This window comes from Mixophyes fleayi, chromosome 1 (genome assembly GCF_038048845.1).
Source record: "Mixophyes fleayi isolate aMixFle1 chromosome 1, aMixFle1.hap1, whole genome shotgun sequence".
Lineage (NCBI taxonomy): Eukaryota > Metazoa > Chordata > Amphibia > Anura > Limnodynastidae > Mixophyes > Mixophyes fleayi.
This window is the reverse complement of record NC_134402.1, coordinates 208,115,231-208,143,220: the sequence shown is the minus strand read 5'-3', so window position 1 is coordinate 208,143,220 and position 27,990 is coordinate 208,115,231. Positions and strand designations below refer to the sequence as shown.

Here is a 27,990-nt window from a genome sequence, read left to right as displayed (position 1 = left end):
TGTGCCGTGCTGCCGGCTATATATGTCGACATTTACACAATCCCCAAAATAACCTACTATTGCATTTACCCTTTTCGCTTTTAGAACAAAGGAGAAGAAATGCTACTATTTGACATAAACATATGGCAAATACTGTGTATTACTGAACTGTATACTATGCATGAATTAACTGGAGTCTTTATACTTAAATATGTCCACCATGCTTTCTTTCACTTCTTTGTTGCAGGTTGCTATGTTAGCAAGCAGGTGCTTCTCTAAGCTGGCAAAGATTGAGTGACAGCTTTGTAGACTTGCTGTACAGAAATGCACTGTGTGGAGTGGTGGATTCATACACAGGACACGCTCAGTGATTTCACAGGAACTCAGCAGACTCAACATTTGGACATTATTTGAACACATTAGGACACTGCCATAAATGTTAGCATGTGGGGTTTTAGTTGTACTTTAATAAATTATTTAGACATATTCACAAAATTGAGTTAGAAAAAAAATTATGTAAGTAGTGTCACTTTTACTTTTAAAAAATATACCTTGACACCTTATTCACTAATATTTAATCTTTTCAAAGAAAAAACAACAGGATGAGCTGTTACTGGTCCAGTATTTTACGTATGCCCTAACCATTGGCACCTTACGCAACTGCTCAGGTTTGCCTAATGGTAGAGCTGGTTCTAGTTCCTTACCTCTTAGGGATGGGTATGTCCAGTTTGTAGTTATGTACCTGAGATATAGTCTACAGTGCATTGTGAGTGATCCTCATGTTCACATTACATGAAGTTTTGCAAATTTAGCTCTACAAATGTGTCTTTGGATAATACTGACCGTGGCAGTGGTACAAGCTCCTCTGGAACTGGTGTCCATACAGAATCTGGAGAGCGCTGCTCTTTAAACCGACTAGAGAATATCAAGGCCACCTTTTGCATGTCAAATACACAGACAGCGGAGCCTTGTATACTAGGAGATAAAAAAAAGGTAAAGGTCAGTTGAATAGTTGCTATGGTCAAGAAGAAAATGATTCATCATATAATTTAACTTTCCATATGCAATCAAATAGCACATAATATAACACATAGTGCACCGTACAAAACAGTCAGTAGATACAATGTACCTATTAGGGGTAATTTTGAACTGCAAAATCTGTGACTAGTAATGCTTCTTTATGCATCTACTTGACCACTAAGTTTATTTTAAGGTCCATGCCCATTTCACAGTCTTTGGAAACACCCCTGTAATAGCAAACTGCACCAAATTTTGTGAGTTGGAAATGTTCCAGAAAATGAGCAGGGCAAAATTAAAAATGTCATGTCACAGCCAAAACTATTGCCACTTTAGGATAACACCCTTTCACTTTTGCTACTTACAAGCCACATAAAACCACAAATAGATATTTCAGGTTCCATTCTAGAATTAACTTGATGTGGCTTATAGGAACTATGTGTCCAATCATGTGTTAAAACCTGAGAGACTAAATAATATCGCTTTCATACTGCCGACTCGGCAATATCCCGGGTTTTTCAAGCCGGGTTTTTGCCGGGGCTCGGAGCGTCCAAGCTCAGAAACACCATTCATACTGCACCTCGGACCCGGGAATTTCCCGGGTTGACCCCATTCATACTGCACAAGTCTGTGCCCTGGCAATTTGTGGGAGTCGTCACCAGAGCAGTTTTCATTGGCTGAAAAATGGTGATGTCATTGAAAGGTAGACAATTGGATTAATAGAATAAACAATAGAATTGGCAGACAGCCAATCAGCTTGTTTTCTGTGCAACCCGGGTTGAAAAACCCATGTTGCACCATTCATAGTGCAGGCAACCCTGGTCCGACCCGGGAATTACCCCTCGTTAAATCCCGGGTTGAGCTCGCCCCAGGAAAAACCCGGGATTTTGGTGCAGTATGAATGGGGTATTATTCTGTTATTTTTTGATTGTCACTAAATTCTTGTACACTATGTCACGAGCCGCGGCGGTACGCCACATCCTGGAGTGAACTAGCAGCCGGACGCGTGCTTTAGTTTCTATGCTCTGTTATTATCCTTGTGGCATAGATGTAGGAGGGTGTAGGGACATCCTCCAACACCAGGGGGAGCTCTCATATGATTTAAACTGGTGCATTTATATTTTTATACATGCTTCCTGGTTTATGTTATTACCTATACTAGTTCTAGCTAGTAATTAATTAGCTGCCTACTGAGGCTGATTGTCAGCCCTCTCCTCCTCTGTCCTGATTGGCTCTTAGTACTATTTAAGGCAGTGAGGTCTGGGCCTCACTGCCGGTTATAGTGTCCTGTTTCAGTGCTGCTGCCTGCTACCTTGTTCCTGTGTTTGGTGTTTAACTTGTGGTCTATTGCCTGAACCCGGATTCTGAACCTTTGCTAGTGACCCTGATCTTACACCTGTCCCTGGATTCTGAACCTGTGCCTGTGACCCCTGACCTTGGTTTGTTCTACGTTGTCTGCTGCCGGCACCGTTTCTGGCCTGGCCCCCATGTTGCTGTCTATCAAAACACTCTATTCCTGGGTTTTCCTTAGTCGGTACACATCTCTCGACCCTCTGTGTGTCTACAGCCAAGTCTGTCCCCACCACTAGGGGCAACAGTAAAAACCAGACTTCAGAGCAGACTCCGGGTTTTGCTGTACTGGCTGAAGGAGTATCTAACACACTACCCATGAAATATTTATTTATAGAGCGATCCAGCTGTATGTTCTTAGAGGCAGATGACAGTGTCTAATAACAATGTAAGGCCAGAGTTGTAAATGCTGGGGTCTCTTAGATCTGTATATATCAATATCAATCAATCATATCCACAAACTGACTCTTCATATTTATTGTGATTCTGTGATCTCAGGACATCTCAACTAGTTGACAGGAGGCTGAGCAGCTGGGCTATCTGAATGAAGGGAAATAAGGACAAATAAAAATGACATGTTTTCTCAAATATCATACTTACAGGAATCTTCTCTGATATGCAAATTAGGGGAAATTTATGACCAGTTGTGTGTATGTAATATCACCTTTGTAGAACATTCATTCCTGCGGTTTCCCAGACAGAATGTCTCAGGCAGTCCTGTGGAGGATAATGGGTACTAATTGGCCTTCCCCACCTCCAACAATCAGGTAGCAGTTAACCCCTTCTGAAATTAACCCCTTACACTACTTTGTGGTGTCACAGGAACCCAGTGTCACACGCCGGACTCCCGCTGTCTCCCCGGGAGCCGGCGCCTGTCCCCGCTGACTCTGGAGGTCTCCTCCACCAGGATCCCCCCTGTTTAACAAAACTCACTTACCTGGTTCCACGCCGCTGCCACCGTCCAGCGCTGTCTGTTCCCCTCTTCCGTTCAGCGCTCAGTGTCCTGCGCATGCGCAGAGCTGTCTAGTCCTTTTCTGTGCTCTCACTGCCCTCTATTGGCTGCCTAATAGGAACTGCACTATATCTAAACCCTATGACCAGAACTCAATGCTGGTTCTTTCAGTCAGTCCCTGACTCTAGTATTGGATACAGCTCCTGTGTTTTGCTCCTCTCCGAGGTTCCAAGCCGCTATTCCTCCGGGAACACCACCTCTGGTGGCTACGCTACCGAAGCTCCGGTCAGCACCCCCAAGTGGCAAACTATATTCTACGTCTGCAAACCAACTTCCGAGTATCTACGTTGCAGTATCTCCCTGTTATTTCCACTCCCAAGTGGCAACGTCGCTAAAACATTACCGGCATCACCTCTATCAAGTGGCAAGTTTATCCCTAATTGATCCTACGCTCTCTCTATTGTGGTTCACTGGGAACTTCCTTAGGGGACCGCGACCTGCAAGTGGAAGCCGCAAAAGCCCATATTCCCTTGCGGGAATCACTGGTGAACACCTTTCACTTGTTAGATTCCGCGCCCCGAGCGAGAGTAACGCCAATCCCGGCTGAACTACTAGGATCCGGTTTTAACCCTACTGGTACGTGACACCCAGCTGTTCCATGCTTTCTGTTGAGAAAGGAGGGAGGGAGAATGAATGAAGCTACAGCCCCCTCACCTATATCCTGGAACCTGATAGCCATAACCCACCTGGTTACACTTTAAGAACAATGAATAACAGCTTCACTGCAATATCAACAATATATAATAAACAATATACACATTTACAATGAGCTACAATGTGTTACGAGCCGCCGCGGCCCGTCTCTTGGTTCTGCTAGCGTCCCGGCCGTCACCTTGATGACCGGGACGTCACTTCCGCTTCCTGGTCGGCCCTTGCCAAGGCAACGGTCCGACACCGATAATCTAGCGCTGCGTCCCGGCATTCCTGGGTTATATCATCTCCTCATCAGGATTCGCTATGGATCCCGCCAAGGTGCAGGCAATTCAGGATTGGGTCCTACCTACTAACTTGAAGGCGATCCAAAGATTCCTTGGCTTCGCCAATTATTACCTTAGGTTTATTGGCTCATTCTCCTCGTTAGTGGCTCCTATCACTGCCCTCACTCGAAAAGGAGCAAACCCAGCGGAGTGGTCCGCAGAAGCACTGGCGAGTTTTTCAGCTCTCAAAGCTGCATTCATTTCCGCCCCAGTCCTTAGACACCCTGACCCAGGGCTTCCGTTTATTGTGGAGGTGGATGCTTCGGATGTCGGTGCTGGTGCCATCCTCTCTCAGAAAGACTCACAGAGTAAAAAACTACATCCTTGTGCATTTTTCTCGAGAAAATTTCTGCCAGCAGAATGTAATTATGACCAATGAACTATTGGCTGTTAAGTTGGCTTTGGAGGAAGGGCGACATTGGTTGGAGGGGGCTACACACACCATTACCATCTTCACAGACCATAAAAACCTCTAATATATTCAGACTGCAAAAACTCTGAATCCCAGGCAGGCTCGCTGGGCCCTATTCTTCACCAGATTTAGGTTCATCATCACATTTCGTCCAGGTGCAAAAAATGTTAAGGCTGATTCTTTGTCCCGAAGTTTTTTGGCTCAGCATCCCCAAACTCCTGACTCACAGTCTATTATTCCTTCCACTTCAATTCATCTCGGACTCACCCAGGATCTAGGAGCCACTATCCAACACTTCCAGAAAATTGCTCCCGTCCAGACACCTCTCAACAAGTTATTTGTCCCGGTTCATCTAAGGAGACCTGTCCTCATAGAGGGTCACAACAACCGCTCTGCTGGTCATCCGGGAATTTGTAGGACTATTGAAATCCTTTCTCGCTGGCTTTGGTGGCCCACCTTATCGGATGACGTGGAGACTTACGTTCGTGCCTGTCCTTACTGTGCTAGAAACAAATCTGCTAGGAACCGTCCTGCTGGTCTACTGCTACCCTTGCCTGCTCCAAGCAGACCTTGGTCCCATCTTTCGATGGATTTTATTGTTGACCTTCCAGTATCTGCAGGCCATAACACCATTTGGGTAGTCGTGGACCGATTCAGTAAGATGGCACATTTTATTTCCTTACCCAAACTACCGGATGCCAGGACTTTGGCTACCTTGTTCCTGACCCACATCTTTCGTCTCCATGGTCTTCCGGAAGACATCGTCTCGGACAGAGGATCTCAGTTTGTTGCACGATTCTGGAGATCTTTTTGTAAGTCCATTGGGATCACTATCAGTTTGTCCTCAGCGTATCACCCACAGTCGAATGGACAGAGTGAAAGAACCAACCAGTCCTTGGAACAGTTTTTACGCATCTATGTTTCAAAATTTCATGATAACTGGTCCTCTCTCTTGCCCTGGGCAGAATTCGCTTACAACAATTCCTGCCATTCCACAATACACACATCTCCGTTCTTCTGCAACCTTGGATTTCACCCGAAGTCTAACTCTTTCTCTACTGCTGTTCCCAGTGGGGATTCTGGAACACCTGCCTTTACGGCTAGGTTGAGATCTATCTGGAAAAAGGTGCACTCTGCCCTGGGTCAAGCCTCGCAAAAATCCAAGGCTTTCGCTGATCGCCATCGTGTGCCATGTTCTCTGAAGTTGGGAGATCGAGTTTGGTTGTCCACACGGAACATCAAGTTGAGGCAACCTTGCAAGAAACTGGGGCCCCGATACATTGGACCATTTTCAATTGAGAAAAAGATAAATCCGGTGGCTTTCAGGTTGGAACTTCCACCGTCTTTAAAAATACCATCTACTTTCCATTGTTCGCTTCTGAAGAAAGTCGCTGCTCCCAGCAGATTCAGTCAGCCTTCCTCTAGCAGGCCCCGGCCGTTGGATGTGAATGGAGACCAGGAATATATCATTGAAAGAATCCTTGACTCAAGGAGAGTCCAAGGCCAAGTTCAGTTTCTGGTGCACTGGAAGGGTTATGGCCCTGAGGAGCGATGCTGGATACCGCGGAGGCGTCTCCATGCTGGGGGACTCATTAGAGAATTTTTCAGGAAGTTTCCTTCTAAACCGGGGTGTCGGGGTTCCTTAACCCCTCCTCAAGGGGGGGGGGGTACTGTTACGTGCCGCCGCGGCCCGTCTCCTGGTTCTGCTAGTGTCCCGGCCGTCACCTTGACGACCGGGACTTCACTTCCGCTTCCTGGTCGGCCGTTGCCAAGGCAACGGTCCGACGCCGATAATCTAGCGCTGCGTCCCGGCGGTACTAGTGGCCGGGCGCATGCGCGTAATTTAACACAGCCTGTGGGCTGATTAATGCAATTATCATGGGGGCTATGTGAGACTCAGAGCTAGGCTCTGATTGGTGGCTTGTGGTATTTAGGGCAGTGAGGTCTGCAGCCTCACTGCTGGTTATAGCGTTCTGTCCTCAGTTCTGCTGCCTGCTTGTGCTATCCAGTTTGGTTCCTGCTACCTTGGATTTGACTACCCGTGTTTTGACCCCTGCTTGTTATTGGACCTGTGACACTTCTCTTCTGACCTTGACCTTTTGCCTGGAATTCGGATTTTGCTTCTCTGCCTGTGAGTTTGACCCTTCGCTTGCCCTTGGATATTGCATCTGTGCCTGTGACCTTTTGACCTAGGATTCTTCTTATACTACAGTCCACCAATCACTCCACTCCTGGGAACTCCTTTAAGTCAGTATACGTTACTCGACCCTCGGTCGGCCCGCAGCCCAGTCTGTCCCCACCACTAGGGGCTCCAGCGAACACCTGGCCTTCTGAGTAGTTCCCGAGTTTAACTGTACTGACTTGGGAGTTCCTAACACAATGTCCCCTTATCCACATGTAATTAGACACTGCAGCTGTACTCTGTTTAGCTGGGGAACAAAACAAGGGCTATTAAAAGTACATGTTATAATCCCCATATCGTGAGAAATGAGGGACAGGCTGGTTAAGTTGTTATCAAACTCGTTTCGTCACATATACCTCCCCCACTTTTTTGGCCCTTGTGCCCCAGTGGCTCACTTGCCCAAAGCAAACCTTTCTCCCCCAAGTCCAAAGTCTCTTGCCTTTGATTTCACCTGGGTCTGGTGGTAGGATAGACAGCAGTAGACAGTTCCTTGATCTCCCACCAGGGTCCAATGAGTGGGGGCATATCATTCCACCCAGCTGGAGTGGGGCTTTATGCTGCTCTGTGTATTAAGATGAGACAACAATAAAACTGGGCCACACCTTTGGTAGGAGTGTTTGTAGTCCACCATCCCTTGGGTGCCTTGTCCACCCTCAAATGCCCAACTGCAAATAGTCCCTTTGCAGGTACTCTGTTTTTGGAGACCATGCTCCCATCCCCCACATACTCGAGTGAAAACTGCCAATGGGCAGTAAAACTTTGAGACTCCTTGTCCAGGTTTTTCTCCCAAAGATCCAATCCCCCCTCTCCAAACACTCAAGTGACAACTGTCCAGTGGCAGGCAACCGTGGGGGCTCCAGTAATTCTTTGCTGTTGGCGAATCCTCTGTTCCCCTCCCAAGCCACTTGTATGTATGATGGGGTGCCTCTCCCCTCCCCCGCTACCACATTCACCTGTTGCACTACTTTCCTCGCTTCTGGCACATCGGGGCGGTCTGAATCTTCTTTGGACCCAGACATGTCCTCTTGGCAGCAAACCAGAGTGGACAGTCCAGTGCAGGCCTCTGGTCCCCAGATTTGGAGCTGGAGTGCGGTGCTCCAAAGATTGTGAGGCTGGTGAATCTTGCTGTGCTGGTGCCCTCTCAGACACCCACTCGGTCAACATCTCCTCATCTGCCAATTCTGCATAGAGAAAGGTGTAGGAGTAGTTTTACCAGGGCCCCATGGTATTGGCCCCTGACATGATAATTCCTTTAGCCTCTCCCACTAATTCTGTCATACAGTCTGTAATCATGATTTCTGCTGAGATCATATGTTGAGCAAGTTTATGTTTCTCTTGTGTCACAATTGGGTACAGCTGTATATCATTTGCACCGAAGAGCACACATTCTGTGTTACTTCATCGAATAACCCATTTTCAGACATAACAGGAGTGGATAACTGGCCTTTTACTGCAATTCTGTTCTGCCAATAAGTTTGGCAGATTATCAGAAGATGCTAGTACATGTTACTAGTACTTACATGGTAGCTCTTTTCCATCCAAGTTCTTCTCCAGTCTCTCCCAAGATAGTAGCTTGGGGAGCTGTGTATAATCCACTGGGATGGACCTCCCCATGATTAACAGACTGAGCAGCCCTTGTTTTAGAATGTGAAAAAATATATTTTAATTGACCTTTGTCAGTATTCATTCGATAACACTGATCCTGACCCATTTCAGTGTCAATAAGTCCTTGTCGCCATACCACGTCCTCTGCTTCTTCAAAACTCTTTTGCAGACATTGCATTTATTCCCAGAGAGGCATGTGGGGACCTAAAGTGAGTATCAATTTCCTATAGACACTAAAGGCATTGATGGGATTCTCCTGATCCTTTAAATGATGTTTTAGGAAATACCTGTGTGTACAGTACACACCGGATTTGGCATTCCACTATTAACTCCTCCATACTAATTGTCTCTAGTGGATCTGTAGAATCTGCTTAAGATTCTATTAGTACATTTGCAGGGGATTCATCAGGCATGTCCCTGTGCTGTAACAGTCCATTTTTGTCTTTGCTTTCCTTTATCTTGGTTATCAATGACAGTTCATACGGGTGCTGCTGATTATTGTTGTACCTGGATTTTCCCTTGGCCAGATTCTGCATAGCGCAAATAACTTAATCTGTAAACTCAGCCCATTCTGCTATTTATGTAATATATGTAATATATATTACGTAATATATATATATATATATATATATTACATATATTACATAAATAAATTGTTAAAGTTGTATTTATAATAATAATTTAATTTATTGTAAGCAACCTGATTTGCAATATTATTATATATTATCATTATTATACATATAGTTTGTGCCTAGTAAAATACTGTGAAAAGGCTAAGAACTTTATATTGTGCAAATATCTCTTCTGAGAAAATAGAGCTGTGAAGTGAATGTTGATTCATTGTAAACTATCCATGTTGTGATGATAACATTTTGTATTTTGTAAACACACCCAGGGGTGCCGCGGCACTGTCTCAGGGGTGCCGCGGGCCAGCCATAAAAAAAAGCAAACAACAGAAACACTTACCAATCCACGCGACGCAGGGACCCAGCATCCTCCTCTCTCACGCAGCTGTCATATAAGTGACAGGCTGCGTGAGAGAGGAGGATGCTGGGTCCCGGCACCGCGCGGATTGGTAAGTGTTTCTGTTTGTTTGTTTTATGGCTGACGCGCGGCAGAGGGGGCAACGTGAGAGAGGGACAGAGGAGAGTGACAGCGTGACAGGAGGGGGACAGAGGAGAGTGACAGCGTGACAGGAGAGGGACAGAGGAGAGTGACAGCGTGACAGGAGAGTGACAGCGTGACAGTAGAGGGACAGAGGAGAGTGACAGCGTGACAGGAGAGGGACAGAGGAGAGTTACATCGTGACAGGAGAGGGACAGAGGAGAGTGACAGCGTGACAGGAGAGGGACAGAGGAGAGTGACAGCGTGACAGGAGGGGGACAGAGGAGAGTGACAGCGTGACAGGAGAGGGACAGAGGAGAGTGACAGCGTGACAGGGAGGGACAGAGGAGTGACAGTGTGACAGCAGGGGGACAGAGGAGAGTGACAGGAGGGGGAGAGAGGAGAGTGACAGCATGACAGGAGGGGGACAGAGGAGAGTGACAGCGTGACAGGAGGGGGACAGAAGAGAGTGACAGCAGGGGGACAGCGTGACTGGAGGGGGACAGCGTGGCAGAGGAGCTGGGACAGCGTGGCAGAGGAGCTGGGACAGCTTGACAGAGGGCAGAGGAGCTGGGACAGCGTGACAGAGGGCAGAGGAGGGGGACAGAGGGCAGATGAGCTGGGACAGCGTGACAGAGGGCAGAGGAGCTGGACCAGCGTGACAGAGGGCAGAGGAGCTGGACCAGCGTGACAGAGGGCAGAGGAGCTGGACCAGCGTGACAGAGGGCAGAGGAGGGAGACAGCGTGACAGATGGCAGAGGAGGGAGACAGCGTGACAGAGGGCAGAGGAGGGGGACAGCGTGGCAGAGGAGCTGGGACAGCGTGACAGAGGGCAGAGGAGGGGGACAGAGGGCAGAGGAGCTGGGACAGCGTGACAGAGGGCAGATGAGCTGGGACAGCTTTACAGAGGGCAGAGGAGCTGGACCAGCGTGATAGAGGGCAGAGGAGGGGGACAGCGTGACAGAGGGCAGAGGAGGGGGACAGCATGGCAGATGAGCTGTGAGAGGGCAGAGGAGGGGGGACAGCGTGAGAGGGGGCAGCGTGAGAGAGGGCAGTGTGTCTGGATGCAGAGGGGGCAGTGTGTCTGGATGCAGAGGGGGCAGAGTGCCTGAGGGCAAAGTGTCTGGATGCTGAGGGGGCATTTTTGCATACAACTAAATAAGCATTTTTGTCCTGACCTAAATACTTATTAAAAAATTTTGACCCAACTACTTCTAAAACAGGACTGCTCGGTAATTATTTTGGAGGGGTGCCTTAAAAAATTATGGAGACTCTAAGGGTGCCGCGAACTGCAAAAGTTTGGGAACCACTGGTGTAAATTTAAAAGTAATATTGAAATGTATATTGTTGCATGATACCAATAGACTGCAGCTTAAAATACCACTGTATTTTTATTAAGCAGTTTAAGTTTATTAGGGTGTATAAGGATTGTAAGGTCTAAGTAAGTTTTAAGATTTCTTAGGAATTTTAAAATGGCTGCCGTGCAAAATGTCACATGGATCGGACATATTTTTTTAAGACAGGCATGGTGGAAATGCAATAATATATTGTATAGTATATGAAAAACTTTTCATTTTGTTGGCATGTTTGATAAAGATATACATCGTAAAGTATTTTACAGAAATGAGAGGTAAAGTTGTGACATCATGGAAAAGTTCAAAATGGTAGTTAATTAGGAGAATTTGTAATAGATTAAGAAACTAAGTAGTTTAAATGGTTCTAAAGTTGTATTTTTTTTGTGTGCAGCTATTGTGTTTTTCAGTTACAATGTCAGTTAAAACTTATATTATTCATTTAAAATTTTGAACTCCTGGCAGTTGGAATGATCTGGAATTTTAAGTGAGCAATCTGCATATCTTTGTTCTTAGTAATCAATTCTATTGTTCTTCATAAAATGATGTGTTTACTGTATAAACAGATACTTCAGACCATTGAACTGGGGCAAACCATTCCCAGCCACTGCCTTTGTTTTTTCCTGAGGGTTTTTTTTTCAGAAACTCACAATGGAATATTTATAAATGAACAGATAACTTGAATACTGTATGTGTTTAACATTTGTTTAGAATACTCTTGTATAACTAAAAGACATTCTTTTGTTGTTTCAGAGGCCAAGAATTCCAGCTATGAATTAGTTTATTAAATAAACTTTAAGTAGTTAAATAACACTAGTGATTATGAATATAAATGTCTTTTGGAAAGATACTAAAATATTATTGATCAATTATATAAAGTTTTTGGTAGATTATATCCAAGGAATTAACAAATAGTGTGAAATAATAGATATAGACATACAGTGAGAGAATAATATTATGAAGTCATGTTAAGTCTTAAATTAACAAGCTTTTACTAACATTTTCCAATATTTTAAATTATTTTTCTTAAAACTTATCTTACCATTAAGATTTTAGTTCAGTTTCAGTTTTATTTCAATGAGTGCATTTTCTCATGGGAAAATTGTCTTCCACACCATTTAACATATGTTCATGGATACTACAAAAGGCTATACATATAGATTAAGTTTCAAAGTATCTTCTTTTGTTTTTGTTTGCTAACTTAATTAACATTAACCTATTCATTCTTTGTTCCCAAGAGAGCCAAAAGGGGTGGCAATGCCAAATGTTTATCTTTTTTTTATAATATACTGATTATATTTAATAAAAAAAATTCTCTCACTTCATTTAGGATTCACCGACAGGGTTTAAGAACTGTTATAACTTTGCAATGCTTTGTTTAGATATTACTAGGAATTAATTGATAAAATTATACTGTATACTGAATTTGGACATCTGTCTGTATCCATAGAATTTATACTTATATTTTAGTCAAATTTAAATAATCACTGATATAAGTACATTTGTTAGAAATTAGTGGATATTTATAACATTTTTCATAAATCATTTTTGTTAATCTAGTTAATTTTAAGGTTTGAGCACAAATATTGAAGAAATAACAAATTATGCAGATATACAGTATTTGTGATATGCCTGATACATATAAATATATGAGATGCATGAATGCAGTATACTAGTGCGATTTTAGAGATATACTGATAGAACTATTATCTGAACGAAGCATATGCGAAAATGTATTAATGAGTAAAATGAAAATATTAATTGAATATATATATATATATATATATATATATATATCCCTATTTATGCAATTTGGTAGTTTGTAAAAAACAGGTATAGTATGAGGGTGCATATCAGTGGATGGTGTAATAACGTTCTGTGGTCAATAGGGGCACTCTAACAGCTCAACTGAGGTTTGGTCTATATGGCTGAGTGAAATTTATTTTAAATCCCCTACTGGTGACCTGGGGAATTCAATTTATCCACAGAGAGTGGAAGGTGTGCTTAAGGTAAGTACATATCGTTCTATACTTTTATTAAATCTTGTGTTGATAAATTGAACATCCACTTTGTGTAATCCAAGCAGTGCTGGTTAAAACCTAGGCACAAGAAAGAAAAAAAACCTATTTCTTTTTCATGTCATATTGCGATTTTAACGGGATTTGTTTGCTTAGCACACGCATATGCTTCCCTGTTTTGCCACATGTTTAAACAGTTGTATTGATAGATAGTCTTGTTGTATTTTATAGTGAACTGAATTGTTAAAACATCTGAGAAGTTATTACAGCCATTTGGGAAAGTATTTTTTTGCACAGAAAACAAAGGTGTATGTGAATTGTGTGATTGTGAAGATAAAGTAAAGTTGATGCCGGTTGCTGTTTGACAAAACAGGGTATAAAACAGAACAGAGAAAGGGTATACAAAGAAGGTATACTGTGTTTACGAAAGCAGGATAATTTTGTGACCAATCGCAAGTGTAACTGTGTGGTATACAGATAGCTTAGTATCTGTACGCTGCACGGTCGGACCGCAATAGTGTTATATACGTAAGAAGTGATTGAGTGATTGTGAGCGGTTGGAGTAAATTCGCTGGAAAGGCTGAGTACTCATCAATATTCAGTTCTCCCAGTTCTAAAGTACTCAAACAGCTGTGCTGGAAAGGGGTGTGTGTCACGGTTCTTACGAGGAGACTCGGCAGATGTAGCGAAACCAAGAGATTCAAACAGTTTGGCACTACTCCAACAGGGCGCGGAGTCTAACAGGAGACGGTGTTCACCAGTAACCGCCGCAAAGCGGTATGGGCTTAGCTGCGTCTACCTCGCAGGTCGCGGTCCCTACCAGAGCACTGTACAAAAGTCCCTGGGAAGACTACAGGCAGTAGTACCGTAGGAAGGATGATCAATACAATAAGTAATTGCAATGAAGATGATGCAGATCGGTGTAACTCTGTAAACCACTATGTGGTGTAAAGTTCAGGAGAATGAGCGTCAGCTCTGAAGACAAATGTAGAGAAGATGTCTGGAGATGAGCGTCAGCTCTGCAGGCCACTATGTGGCGGAGAGTTCCATAGAGTGAGCGTCAGCTCTGCAGGCCACTATGTGGCGGAGAGTTTGGTAGAGTGAGCGTCAGCTCTGCAGACCACTATATGGTAAAAGTTCAGGAGAATGAGCGTCAGCTCTGAAGAAAAATGTAGTGGAGATGTCTGGAGATGAGCGTCAGCTCTGCAGGCCACTATGTGGCGGAGAGTTTGGTAGAGTGAGCGTCAGCTCTGCAGACCACTATGTGGTAAAAGTTCAGGAGAATGAGCGTCAGCTCTGAAGACAAATGTAGTGGAGATGTCCGAAGATGAGCGTCAGCTCTGCAGTCCAGAATGGAGGTAAATAACTGGAAAGTAACAGGAAGCCACTTCAATCACCAGGAGGTAACACGAAGAACAGGCACTGAAGATAGAGAGGAGGTGCCTTTTAAACTTGCCGCCAGGGAGAAGGACCAATCAGCAGAGAGCAGGGGAATTAGAATAATAGCCGGGTCTGCGCATGCGCAGACCCGAATCCAAGATGGCGGCGCCCAGCGGGAAGTGGAGCGCCGATGAGAGGTGAGTCTGCCGGGTGTCAGGTGCGCTGCCTGAACACCCGGCGCGTGATAGTGTGATAGGGTCCAAATGCAAGCTGCGGTTTTAAAGCGGTAATGGCTGGACCCACAGCCTGAATTACATTATACATGCTGTGGGTCCAGCCATTGCCGCTTTAAAACATCAGCCTGCATTCGGACCATTACAAATGACGTGATTTCGTAGCGTCCAGCTTTTGTAAGGTCGGTTTTTACAGTGTAAGGAAATTGAAGCTGCTGCAAACACCCCTTGTCATTAAGTTGGTAAGTCGCAATATCTACATAACCGGTCTTGTTGTCATTATTATCTTTTTGTCGCTCTCTACTGTGTCGGGTTTGTCTGCACCGGAAAACCAACTATCACCACTGGAAAGACAGGATATTGCAAGGTTGATATTTCTGTTCTCCCAGTTTCTGTGTTAGGGATCCTTGCTGTGTACGCTTATCATTGCATGAATTGTTAAGTTGTACCCAGTTGAGAAGAAGTGATTGGACGCAGTTTACGGAATTCGTCCACGGTCACCACAAATCTCACACAGGAGTTCTGCACTGCGAAGCATTGGAAAATTCCGTTGTGTGAGATGGCCGATATGACCGACGTACAGGTCAAAGTAAGCCCGATAGGGTCTGTGTCTGTGAGTAGAGATTGTAAGGTAAGTATGCAGTGGCATACAGTAAAGTATACAGTAAAGTTATGTATACAATGGCATACAGCAAAACTGAGTATGCAGGGGCATACTGTGATCAGTGGGTTACGATGACTGATGAATGTGTAACACCTTTTTCCATAATGGTTGGTAATATTTATCAAGAGGTACTGAGTAAAATTAGAAATAAAAATATTTGTGAAAACGGATAATTAAGCTGACTGTTTAAAACTGTGGAAACTGTAAGGGACCATGTAGCAGCATAGCGTGCATAGCGAAAAGTAGCAGAAATATGGCAACATGATGAAATTGAAATCAAAATATAGTTGCGTCAGCGTTTAGTGTATAAGAATAATTTGCAAGTTATTGGAAATTGCTTAATATTATACTGTTTATAGAACAGATTGTAGGGGAACTGTTATTTTCAAATGTTCTAAATGAAAAAAAAAAATACATATATATAGTATGCGTGTCCTGGGAAAATTATATTAGTGTAATGTGTAATGGAATAAAGTGTATTATGAATTCTCATATTTTCTCTCTATTATATATAAATATGTTTTCACAGGTCAGCCACAGAAATCCTTTTTTGTTTGTTAGTTTTTCTCCTCCCCAATAGATATTAGGAGAAAAAGGGGAGAGTATTGATAAGTTGTGATAAGAAGATGCAAAAATCTGCGATTTTTGGACGAGTGACAAGACTCCATCTTACCTTGCCAAAGATTGACATCATGATGTCACAACAAAGAAAGAAAATATTATCTTAGAAGTTTTTGACAGGGACAAGATATAGCTTAATTAGGAGTTGTTCAAATCTGTGTTTCATTATCCAGAGGTTAGCCTGTTGTCAGAAGCAAAATAAGACACAAGGTTTTGTTTTATCTCTGCATAGCGGAATGGGATTGAAGACATTTTGTCTCTTCTCCTATAGTCAAAGATTACCGTGAATTGCAAAAATGTATCTGTATTACCACAACTAATTTCAAAATTGTATTATATGTATTATTATTATTATTATTATTATTATTATTATCATTTATTTGTTAGGCGCCACAAGGTATCCGCAGCGCCGCACACAGTACTAACAGTAGACTATACAGGGTGAAACCATACAGAACAATGAACAAAAAGTACCAATACTTCAGAAACTCCGGCCAGTCATATGCAGTAAAGACGGAGCGGAAGAACAGGTATGGAGACAGGAGGGGAGGGGGCCCTGCTCATACGAGCTTACATCCTAAGGGAGGGTAAACAGACCAGGCACAAGAGGAGCCAGTTGAGGCAAGAGGAGAGAAGGGAGGAAGAGCAAAAGGGAGGAGATGGGGGTTAAGTAGATGGTTGGTAGGCTTTGAGGAAGAGGTGAGTTTTGAGTGCACATTTGAAGGATCACAGAGTAAGAGAGAGACGGATGGAACGAGGGAGGTCGTTCCAGAGAAGGGGGCTGCACGGGAAAAGTCTTGGATTCTGGAGTGGGAAGAGGTGATAAGAGTGGAGGAGAGGCGGCGGTCGTTGGCCGAGCGCAGGGAGCGGGCGGGAGTGTGAATGGAGAGTAGGTTAGAGATATAAGGGGCAGTAGAGTTGGAGAGAGCCTTGTAAGTGGTGGTGAGGAGTTTGAAAAGGATTCTGTAGAAGAAGGGGAGCCAGTGTAAGGCAAGGCAGAGAGGGGAGGCAGAGGAGGAGCGGCGTGAGAGGAAGATGAGCCTTGCGGCCACATTGAGTATAGAGCGGAGGGGGGAGAGATGGGAGTGGGGGAGGCCAGTGAGGAGGAGGTTACAATAATCGAGGCGGGAGATGATGAGTGCATGGATGATAGTTTTGGTGGCATCCTGAGAGAGAGATATGTATATCTTTGAGTCAACAATAGTCAACAAAATGCACACAGGCACATTCTGCACAATCCATATTTGCATTAGAAATTATTGAGTTGATATCTGATTGCACTTTTGTCAATTGTGATATTGCACGCCTAGATTACTGTCTTAGAATTTCTCGTCAGTTATGTAGAGTGTGGGATTTATGAAAATGTATGTGTATAGTACACCTATAGTACACTCTATTGAGATTTATAGTCTAGTGGTGTATATATATATATATATATATATATATATATATATATATTTATATATATAATAGATTGAAAGTAAATGTTAAGTGAGTTGTCATATCTTAGAATGTTCTATTACAAGTCAGTGTGGAAGGTTATCGTTATGAAAGATTACATCTGGATTTTAACTGGTCATTATATAATATAGTACTAGAGAGATATATATTGTGAACAGTGGAAATCAGGGGAGGGATAGAAGTAAGATTGTTTGGAAGGGTTAAAAATTTGTTTGATATTTTCTACCTTAAGAAAAGTTTATTGGTTTTATTGTTTCATGAAAAATAACATGCACCTTAGTGTAATGAAGAACAGGGAAATTAAGATAAATTATTTACTGTATATATATATATATATATATATATATATATATTTATTGAGTACTGCTGTTAGAATTGAGCAAAGCAATGACTGAGCCAAGCTTGGTGTGGCCAGAGGGTTACCTTTTGGTTTTTGAACAGCATCATAATCACTTTCAGACCTCTATCTAACTTCATTTTTTTTAAACATTTTTGCTTGGGGAAACAGCCACATGTAATGACATTTGAACTGTAACAATGACGTGACTGTCAAATATTTGATTAGCATAAGTCAAACAACTGAAAAGGAACAAAAAAGGAGTTTGAAGATCCTCTCACCAGACTTGTGAAACAATGATTGTTACAAGTAGAAATTTACTGTGTTGTGGTTGTGTAATAAAGCAATGAGAAGGATATTACCAGGTGTTGAAGACTGCTACCACATTACTGAGAGTTGTGAAAAAAGATACTTGGATCCACTCTATCATTTGTAATAGGAACACCAAGCCATCAAAAGACCAAGCAGAAGAGGGAGACATACTTCCACAGCTTGAGAATGTGTTCCAGGAAGTGAAAGATTGATTGGTGCAAAAAAAAAAAGTGAGTCAGCAAAGAAGAATGAGCCATACATGGTGGCCACAAAGTGTTTGTTTTTCTCCTCATTGATTTCTATATGTTCCAGCATCATCTTTTTTCAACTACACAAGGGGGGTTGAAAAGTGATTCTGAAAATGCTGTTAAGTTTTTAAAAAGGTAACAAGTGAAGTCCAGTTAAATTTCTTCTTCAATCCACAAATTTAATAGAAATTGATTAGTTTAGAGATTGGATTTTGGATGACATATTGAGCATATCTTACTGGTTGAACAGATGAACAAAATAAGAAATTGATCAAAGAGAAAATATATCTGCATTGTGGAAACTTTTATTAGTGGTTCGAATTGATCTGTTAGTGAAATATTTAGTAAAATATAAAAAAAAGGAAATTGATAAAATAATCAATGGTAAAATACATATTAGTAGAAACATCTGGTACAGGGAAAGGGTCATACTAAGATTAGAACAAATTGGGTTAAGCACTACATGGTCAAAACAAGGGAAGAATTATTATTATTATTATTATTATTAATAATAATAATAATACACTAATAATTTAAAATTATGGTAGTTGTGGGTACTACCAGAGTGGACTGTTAAATATAATTCAACAAACTCTTGACATGCAAAATCATTGACTATGTTAAACAGGTATAGAATATTATAAAAAACAATATACCACGTGTGTGTATCTACCTGCCTGTTTGCATATGTAATTATGTATGCTTGTATTTTTTAGTTTGTGTTGTGTGCACTTTACATATATATATTTTTCTATTTCTTTGCTCTTTATACCTGTGACCTTCCTATTGACGGCTCAGTTTACTGTACCTATTAGTTGGAGTAGAGAAGAGGGCAATAACAACATGTCTTCCTCCCAATGTCACAATTTCACTTGATGACTGAATAACATTGAAATAAAAATGTGAGTCTCCTGGGACAGAGCAGTTGAGGCGAGCTTTCAGGAAAGAAGTGAACTGCTTCTCCAGAACACGCTGAGATCCACCCATGTCATTCTTACATACACGTGCAACACGGGACACAATCACCTGTGGTGCACAGAGATACAAATATACTGAAAGTGGAGCAAGGGTAGACAGTAAATTAGATACAAACATATAATATAATTAAAAAAGAAAAAGTGACACAGGAGAATAGGTGGTCAATTAAAATTCGGAACAGAGTGTCACACATAACTGTGTCCCACACATGTGTAGACATTTTTCTAACCGGTATTTAAAAGCACATACATCATTAACATTGATACGCATTTAGAATATATCAACATATATTATAGCTAAATACCAATTTGAAACAATCCAAATAAAAAAATAAAATAAATAACAGTTAATTTTTCAAGATCAACTTTTGAATATTAATTGCTTTTGCAAGGGTAAACAGTATTATAAATACAACATTTTAAACATGTCAAAATCTGTACCGCTAGGTGACAATTAACCTTAAACAGGAGCAGAGCCTGGGAGTGGAAGGTGAGCTTTGTGCAATAAATCTTGGCAGCGCTGAGCCTCCATTTTACTGTAATGTCTCGAGTCCTGCTTTGCTGCTTGCTCTTTGTTCAATTGTGAGACCACTGAGAGCTGTCAGTAAATCTAGTTCTGATTAGTTGAATTAACAAAATACAATATAAGGTGTGCTGGGGAATAAGCTAAAAGCAAATCTATAATAAATATGGTGAATAACGTCGTAAAATGAAACAATACTTTTTATTATTAGCAAATTAAATGTGCTATCTAATTTAAAAAGTAACAATGTCTAGCAAAATATACAACTATGCAAAGTAAGAAGAGTGAATAATGATAATAAATATAAACAGATAGCTGCACTATGATCACATTTCAATATCCCCAATGAAAAATTCTGAAAATATGAAAATAGTGTACATATCTTAAAAAACGTGGTATGCCACTTAAGCATCAATCCATGAGGTAAATTGGTATATTCATAAAGTCTGTATTGAAGTTTATTGTTTGCAAAAATCTGAATGAAGTGAATGGCCAGTTCACTTGCTAGTTAGATGTAAACTTATAAGTTTAATATTCAAAGCAGACTTCCAAAATCAAACACAAAAGAGACTTGTATGTAATCAGTTAATGGAAAAGTGTTTTGGAGTGATCTTACCAAATTGAAATGAGTGGGCTGTTGAGGACCATCTCCCTCCAAGAAACAAATATAATTATAGTGCAATATAACGCTAGTGTAACACATATAACAGTGAAAAAATGTTTGTTTATGTGAATGTGTACTTTCTTCTTATGTTATGAATTCTACTTTATTCCTCCAGTGAGACCATATGAAAAAAAACTCATGAAACACAACATAGTGTAATCTGTATATATGTAACATTCAAGTTACATTGTTGTGAACTAGTAACTTATTACAATGAAAACAATCCTCTTAGATATATACGAATAAAACACTCAGGGCTAGATTTACTAAGCTGCGGGTTTGAAAAAGTGGGGATGTTGCCTATAGCAACCAATCAGATTCTATCTTTCATTTATTTAGTACTTTCTACAAAATGACAGCTAGAATCTGATTGGTTGCTATAGGCAACATCCCCACTTTTTCAAACCCGCAGCTTAGTAAATCTAGCCCTCAGTCTAAATTAGGCAGACCACCAGGAAAGTCAAGTGTTTAGTTCATTGACTGACTCCTTACAATGAGGAATGATTTAAAACATCCAATGATTAATTAAAAACGTCAAAGATCAAGGTAGTTGATAAAAAGTTATATATTTTATTAACAGATATATATCTGGATTCAGGCGTATCACAAAAGATGATCTCCAAACCCCTTATGGGTATAAGCTAACCCCACATAGATGGAACAAATCACATGTAAAAACTGACAAGTGTCTATTAGACAATGATGGTAACCCGGCCGGCAAGGCAAGTCTCTCCAGCTCCTCTGTGTTGATAGTACTTGTGCTTCAAACTCCCACTCCACCAACGCATTTTTAATAAATCTTTCTTTCTCAAGGTGTGGGAGTTAGACATCCGATACCAGTATAAAAATTTCCCTTAGCCAATCACAAAATAGCAATCTGTAGACTCAATTATAATAATGAACACATTGGCATATATCGTTCCCATCCAATATGCCAATTAAGGCTTAAAAAAACAGATTGTGAATAGCTAATATAGATAATATACTGGCTGAAAGATCTGGGTACATCACTGGCAAAGGTGGAAATGCAACTCCTTTATGGATTTAGAATGTTAGCTCCTTATGGACTAAACACGGATTTTGAGTTAAAATGGTTTCTATAACAACTTGAAAAGTACCACATAAATATCCCTTTTATTTAAATTTTTGTTGTTTAAGACTGAAAAATTAATATAAAAGGGTTTTACTCATTCATGGAAATAAGTAGAGCTGTGGCACAAAAGGCTAATGCTGGAGTGTCAATAAAGTTTAGCTTCAAGTTTGAGTCCCTGGTAGGATGTTTATCTAGTTTCTTTCATTAATGCATTTTAGGCTGATAAGTTTGTGTTTACACTTTTTCCTTTTTCTCTCTTATGACTTGATGTCAGGATTCAAACCCAGGGCTTGTGCCTCTGTGGACTGCTGCTCTGCTGACTGAGCTATTCTGGCTGCTGGATAGTTCCTTGTCTTTATTTAGTGTTCTAGATCAGTTCCAGTGATCTCCTGATCGTCTAGCACTCCTTAGCTCCACCCCTTGATTTCCTATAAAAGCCTGGCCAGTTCCTGTCTCCAGTGCCTGATTATTGTGCTCTGTGCCTGTGATCTAGCTCCTGCTCCTGTTGCTGTTCCTGTCTACCTGCATTTACTACTCGTGTACCGACCTCGGCTTGCCCTCCACTACGCTTCTGCCTCAACCTTTGGACCTCTACGCCTCTCTGTATACCGAACCCGGCTTGTTTGACCTTTCTTCCATCTCATCTCCTGTTAGCCAGCCTTCCTCCCTGCCACTGGGCTCCTATCCAGTCTTCGGACCGTGACAGAATAATCAGGCCCAAAAATGGATCCCGCGGGAGTAGCTGCGCTAAACACTCTGAAAAACCAAATAAAGGAGTTGCAAGAGTTTGCCTGCATTTCTCAGAACAAGATCAGAGAACTAGAAGCCCTTGCTAAAGCTCAGCAGGAACAAATAGCTCAATTGCAGAAAGAATTAAAAGATTATGATGCCACTGCTGCACAAGTTTCGCATCCACCATTGCCTACAAAATTCTGTGGCGATCGTCGGTTATACAGAGGCTTCTTAAACCAGTGCAACATTGATTTTCACATGCTACCTACACAGTTCAAAGATGATAAGATGAAGATCTTCTTCTTCATTTATTTAGTACCTTCTACAAAATGATAGCTAGAATCTGATTGGTTGCTATAGGCAACATCCCCACTTTTTCAAACCCGCAGTTTAGTAAATCTAGCTCTATGCCTTCACTTGCCCAAATAAGATTTGCCAGACCATCACTATGACTAACTTAAAGCAAATGGACTGCAAAGAGTCTAGTCAATCCAGTTCCATCTCACAATCACTTAATCCCTTGGCTCATGAAAACAGAGATCCTCTGCCAAAACAATCACATTTTGTTCTCCCAATAACACTTTCATCTGGGTCTCTTTTAATTTACAGTTTGGCTATGCTTGACTCGGGTGCTTTTGGCAATTTCATGGATATCACCTTTGCACAGGAAAACTGCATTGAATCAAAGAGTACACAAGCTCCTGTAAATCTGGAGACTGTAGATGGATCCCCTTTGTCTTCTGGGCCAGTAACTCACGAAACAATCCAGCTACAAATGACTATTGAACCAGGGCATCAGGAGGCTATAAGCTTTCATTTGATTACTTCACCTACATTTCCTATAATAATGGGAATCCCCTGGCTGTCTACCCATAATCCTTCTGTCAACTGGGATACTTGCACTTTATCCTTTCCTTCTGAGCACTGCAAACTAAACTGCCTATCTAGAACTGTGGTATCTGTAGACCAGCAGGTCACCGAACTTCCTTCTAAAATTTGAAATTGCCTCCTCAATACAGTGAATTCTCAGATGTCTGTGATAAAAAGAATGCAGATATATTACTTCCTCATTGCCCTTATGACTGTCCCATTGAGCTGTTACCAGGATCATCCATACCTTTTGGGCGACTTCATTCTCTATCCGAACCGGAGTTAACATTCCTTCGAGAATTTCTGGATGAAAACTTAAACAAAGGCTTTATTCGCCATTCAACTTCTCCTGCTGGTGCCGCCTTATTCTTCGTTGAAAAGAAAGGTTCTACCTTACGCCCCTGTATCGATTATAGGGAACTCAATAAGATTACAGTAAAGAATCGTTATCCACTCCCCTTAATTCCTGATTTGTTGGAGAGGCTACAGAAGGCAAAGATCTTTACAAAGCTTGATTTGCGTGGGACATACAATCTTGTTCGTATTCGACCCAGGGATGAGTGGAAACCGCATTCCGGACAAGATATGGACATTTTGAGTCTTTGGTCATGCCTTTTGGCCTATGTAATGCCCCTGCAACTTTTCAGCATTTCATCAATGATGTCTTAAGAGACTTATTAGATCAATTTGTTGTTGCCTATCTGGACAACATTCTTATATTCTCTGATAATCTGGAGGAACATCGCAAACATGTCTGTACTGTATTCAAAAGACTTCGGAGGAACCAATTGTATATCAAATTGGAAAAGTGTGAATTTGAACAAGCCAAGATTCAATTCTTAGGATACATAATTTCCCCTGATTGTCTGAGCATGGATCCCAGTAAGATCGATGCAGTCATTAACTGGACTGTACCTAAGAACGAAAAACAAGTACAACGTTTTATTGGTTTTGCCAATTTTTACCGAAAATTCATAAGAAACTTTTCTGGAATCGTTACTCCTATTATGCAACTTACAAAGAAGGGCGTTCCTTTTGAATGGTCATCTGAAGCTCAAGAAGTCTTTACCCAACTTAAGACTCTTTTCACATCAGCACCAATCCTGATACATCCAAATCCTGAATTACCCTTTATTGTCGAAGTTGATGCCTCTGATTCTGCAGTGGGAGCAATTCTTTCTCAACGTGCCGGCGAGAAGATGTTGTTGCATCCTTGTTCTTATTTTTCTCGCCAGATGACATCCGCTGAGAAAAACTATGATATTGGAAACAAGGAATTACTGGCCATTAAGTGTGCTTTCTCAGAATGGAGACACCTTCTTGAGGGTTTTATCCACCCTGTGACAGTCCTTACTGATCACAGAAATCTTGAATTTTTACGCACTGCTAAAGAATTGTCTCCTAGACAGGCCAGATGGACATTATTCTTCTCTCGCTTTAACTTCATAATTTCTTACCAACCCAGATCCAGAAATGGCAAAGCAGATGCACTCTCAAGAATGTTATCCGAGCCGCATCTAGAAGAAGATTCTGGAAAGACTATTCTACCTAAGCACAACTGTTCCTACGGATTTACTCTCTCTTTTGAAGAAAGGTTATGATACTGATCCTTTTCTCAGAAGTCCTACTTCAGATGTTAATTTAACTTTTAATAATGGCTACTGGACTCAGCTTCATCGCCTTTATATACCCGAGTCAGTACGAATTGAAGTACTGAAATTAGTCCATGATTCCAAACCTGCTGAATATTTGAGAGTATACAGGACTCAAGAATTGTTGACACGTTCCTTCTGGTGGCCAAAGTGTAAAAGCGATGTTAAAAAATATGTTTCATCGTGTCTGACATGCGCCCGAAACAAGACTCCTCGGTCCTCACCACTAGGTTTGCTACAACCTCTTCCCATTCCAACTCGTCCCTGTAGCTTTATCTCGATAGATTTCATAGTTGATCTACCTCCTTCGAAAGGGATGACAACAATTCTGGTGGTAGTGGACCGTCTAACTAAGATGGCTCATTTTATTCCTGCTAGAGGAGTACCCACTGCTGAACAGACTGCAGAGCTACTAATTCAGGAAATATTTAGGCTTCATGGCATCCCTGATGACATAGTCTCTGGTTGTGTTGTTCAGTTCACTTCTAAGATCTGGAAAAGTTTTTGCACCACTTTGGGAATAAAAATTAATCTGTCCTCAGCTTTCCACCCACAGTCTAATGGACAGACTGAAAGGACTAATCAGACACTTGAACAATATTTGAGATGTTTTATTAGTTACCTTCAAGATGATTGGATGAATTTTCTACCCACTGCTGAATTTTCTTACAATAACTCTGAACACATTTCAATTTCCCAGACACCTTTCTTTGCCAACTTTGGACTCCCCCAACGTTTATTCCAAATCTCCCGGTTTCCACATCAATTCCAACGGTGACTGATAGAATCAGAACATTACAAGAAGTTCAAAAAAGGCTTATTGAAAATTTGAGAGCAGCCCAGGAACATTACAGACAAGCTGCCAACAGACCCTGTAGAACTGTACCCAATTTTCATGTTGGAGACAAGGTCTGTCTATGCATTAAAAACCTTAAACAGCTGATACCCTCACCAAAATTGGGCCAAAAGTTTATTGGGCCATTCAAAATTCTATCCCAAATTGGTCAAGTTGCCTTCCGCTTAGATCTTCCTACCTCTATGAAAATACATCCGGTATTCCATACTTCCATGCTCAAACCCTTTTGAGACAACCCCTTCCCTGGCCGGATTTCAGCCCCACCACCACCAGTCATGGTGGAAGGAGAAGAAGAATTTATTGTTGAAGAGATCCTGGACTCCAGAATGCACAGAAATAAATTACAATATTTGGTAAAATGGAGGGGATATGGTCCAGAAGAAAATTCATGGGAGCCTGCAGAAAATGTCCATGCCTCTAGATTGACCGGACTGTTTCACCAGAGCCATCCTGGTAAGCCAGCTCCTGAGACGTCCAGAGGACGTACTGGAAGGAGGGGAGTACTGTCAGGAATTATTTTGTATATTGTATATTAGCCACATGCTGTATATGTACTTAGTATCCTGTGAAGTAAACACTGTTAAGCTTATGTATTTATAATTTTTGGTTGTAAATCGGTTACGATCTCAAGGCTTCTATTCATCTGCTGGATATCTAGTATATCTGTGGCACAAGAGGTTAGAACCTAGTACTTGTAAGAGCCAGTTAGATGTTTAATTCCCTATTAGAATATATATATATATATATATATATATATATATATATATATATATATATATATATATATATATATTTAATATTTTAGAATGTCTATTATGCTCTAGGAAATTGATTTTTTTTGCCTTTATTTTACATTGTCTTAATGTTGTGGTTTTTCAGCCAGAATATTCTCTATATTAGCTATTCACAATCCATTTTTTTTATACTTATTTGGCATATTGGATGGAAACAATATATGCACATGTGTTCATTATTATAATTGATTAGACACTTGACAGTTTCTACATGCGATTTGTTCCATCTATGTGGGGGTAAGCTTATACCTTGATCATTGACGTTTTTATTTAATTATTGGATGTGTTAAATCATTCCTCATTGTAAGGAGTCAGTCAATATACTAAACCTTTGACTTTCCTGGTGGTCTGCCTAATTTAGACTGAGTGTTTTATTCATATATATCCAAGAGGATTGTTTACATTGCAATAATACCCCATTCATACTGCACCAAAATCCCGGGTTTTTCCCAGGGCGAGCTCAAACGACCCGGGTCTTGGTGCAGTATGAATGGTACAAGTCCAAAATCCCGGGTCTTCAACCCGGGATTTATCGAGGGGTAATTCCCGGGTCGGACCCGGGTTGCCTGCACTATGAATGGTGCAACCCGGGTTTTTCAACCCGAGTTGCACAGAGAACATGCTGATTGGCTGTCTGCCTGTCTCTGGAGGATGATGTCATCGGTGGAAGCCCGTGGGAGATTGTAGAAGCTTTTTAGGAGAGATGGTGGATGGTGTACTCAACATCAAGCTGAAGCAGAAACGGTTTTTTTGGGAGAAAATTGCTTTTATTATTTCATAAAAACAGTGTTTATTTACAGCAATTATGACACACTGGATGGAGGAAGAGGTGCGTGAGCTGCTGAATGTCAGAGGGGAGGAAGAAATTAGAAGGCAAGTGACTGGGACTGTGAAGAATGCCACAGTGTACTACAACATCGCCAAAATACTCACACAACGTGGCATAAAGAGGACACAGCAACAAGTCCTGAACAAATTGAAGTCCCTGAAGAAGCATTACACTTAAGTCCATGACCACAACTGGCGCAAAAGTGGCGCTGAAAGAGTGGACTGGCCCTTTTATGACCAGTGCAACTGTCATCTTCTAGCAATGTGGATGCGGCTATACCAACACCACCAGAGAGCACACAGACAAGCGAGGCAGCAACGGTAATAATAGAAGATTCTATTGAAGACACCCCAGAACTGGAGTGCTCTGCCACAACAGATGACACCAACATTTCTTGGGAGGAATTGAACGATTCACAGCCATTCCCTGCTGCGCAAGTCGTTACAGATACTTTGCAAGAAACGCAGCCAGAACCAGTGCCGGTGTCAAAGTCTACGCCAGGTCCCAGTTTACGCTCCAACAGTAAGTATCTTTAATAATCTCACATAATAACCAACTATATATACATACTAATATATCTACATAATTGAAAAAAAAAATGAACTGTATAAACATAACTGCCAAAAACAGAGAACTATATCAACAGAAATGCAAGCCAAATACCAATAAATATATCTACATAACTTTAAAAAAAAAAAATGTTTGAACATAATTGGCAAAAAAAGAGAAGTATATC

At 41.4% G+C, this 27,990-nt stretch overlaps 1 protein-coding gene across 1 annotated transcript in view; it reads right to left on the bottom strand.

Annotated features, from left to right (window-relative positions):
• Nucleotides 1–27,990, bottom strand: part of LOC142148988 (semaphorin-6B-like) — a 527,730-nt gene that overhangs the window by 77,832 nt on the left and 421,908 nt on the right. The window contains exons 10-11 of the mRNA XM_075204826.1: nucleotides 19,073–19,290; nucleotides 823–954 (exon numbers count right to left, since the gene is read on the bottom strand). Coding sequence (XP_075060927.1) covers nucleotides 823–954; nucleotides 19,073–19,290 — 350 coding nt within the window. The remainder of the gene's footprint in view (nucleotides 1–822; nucleotides 955–19,072; nucleotides 19,291–27,990) is intronic.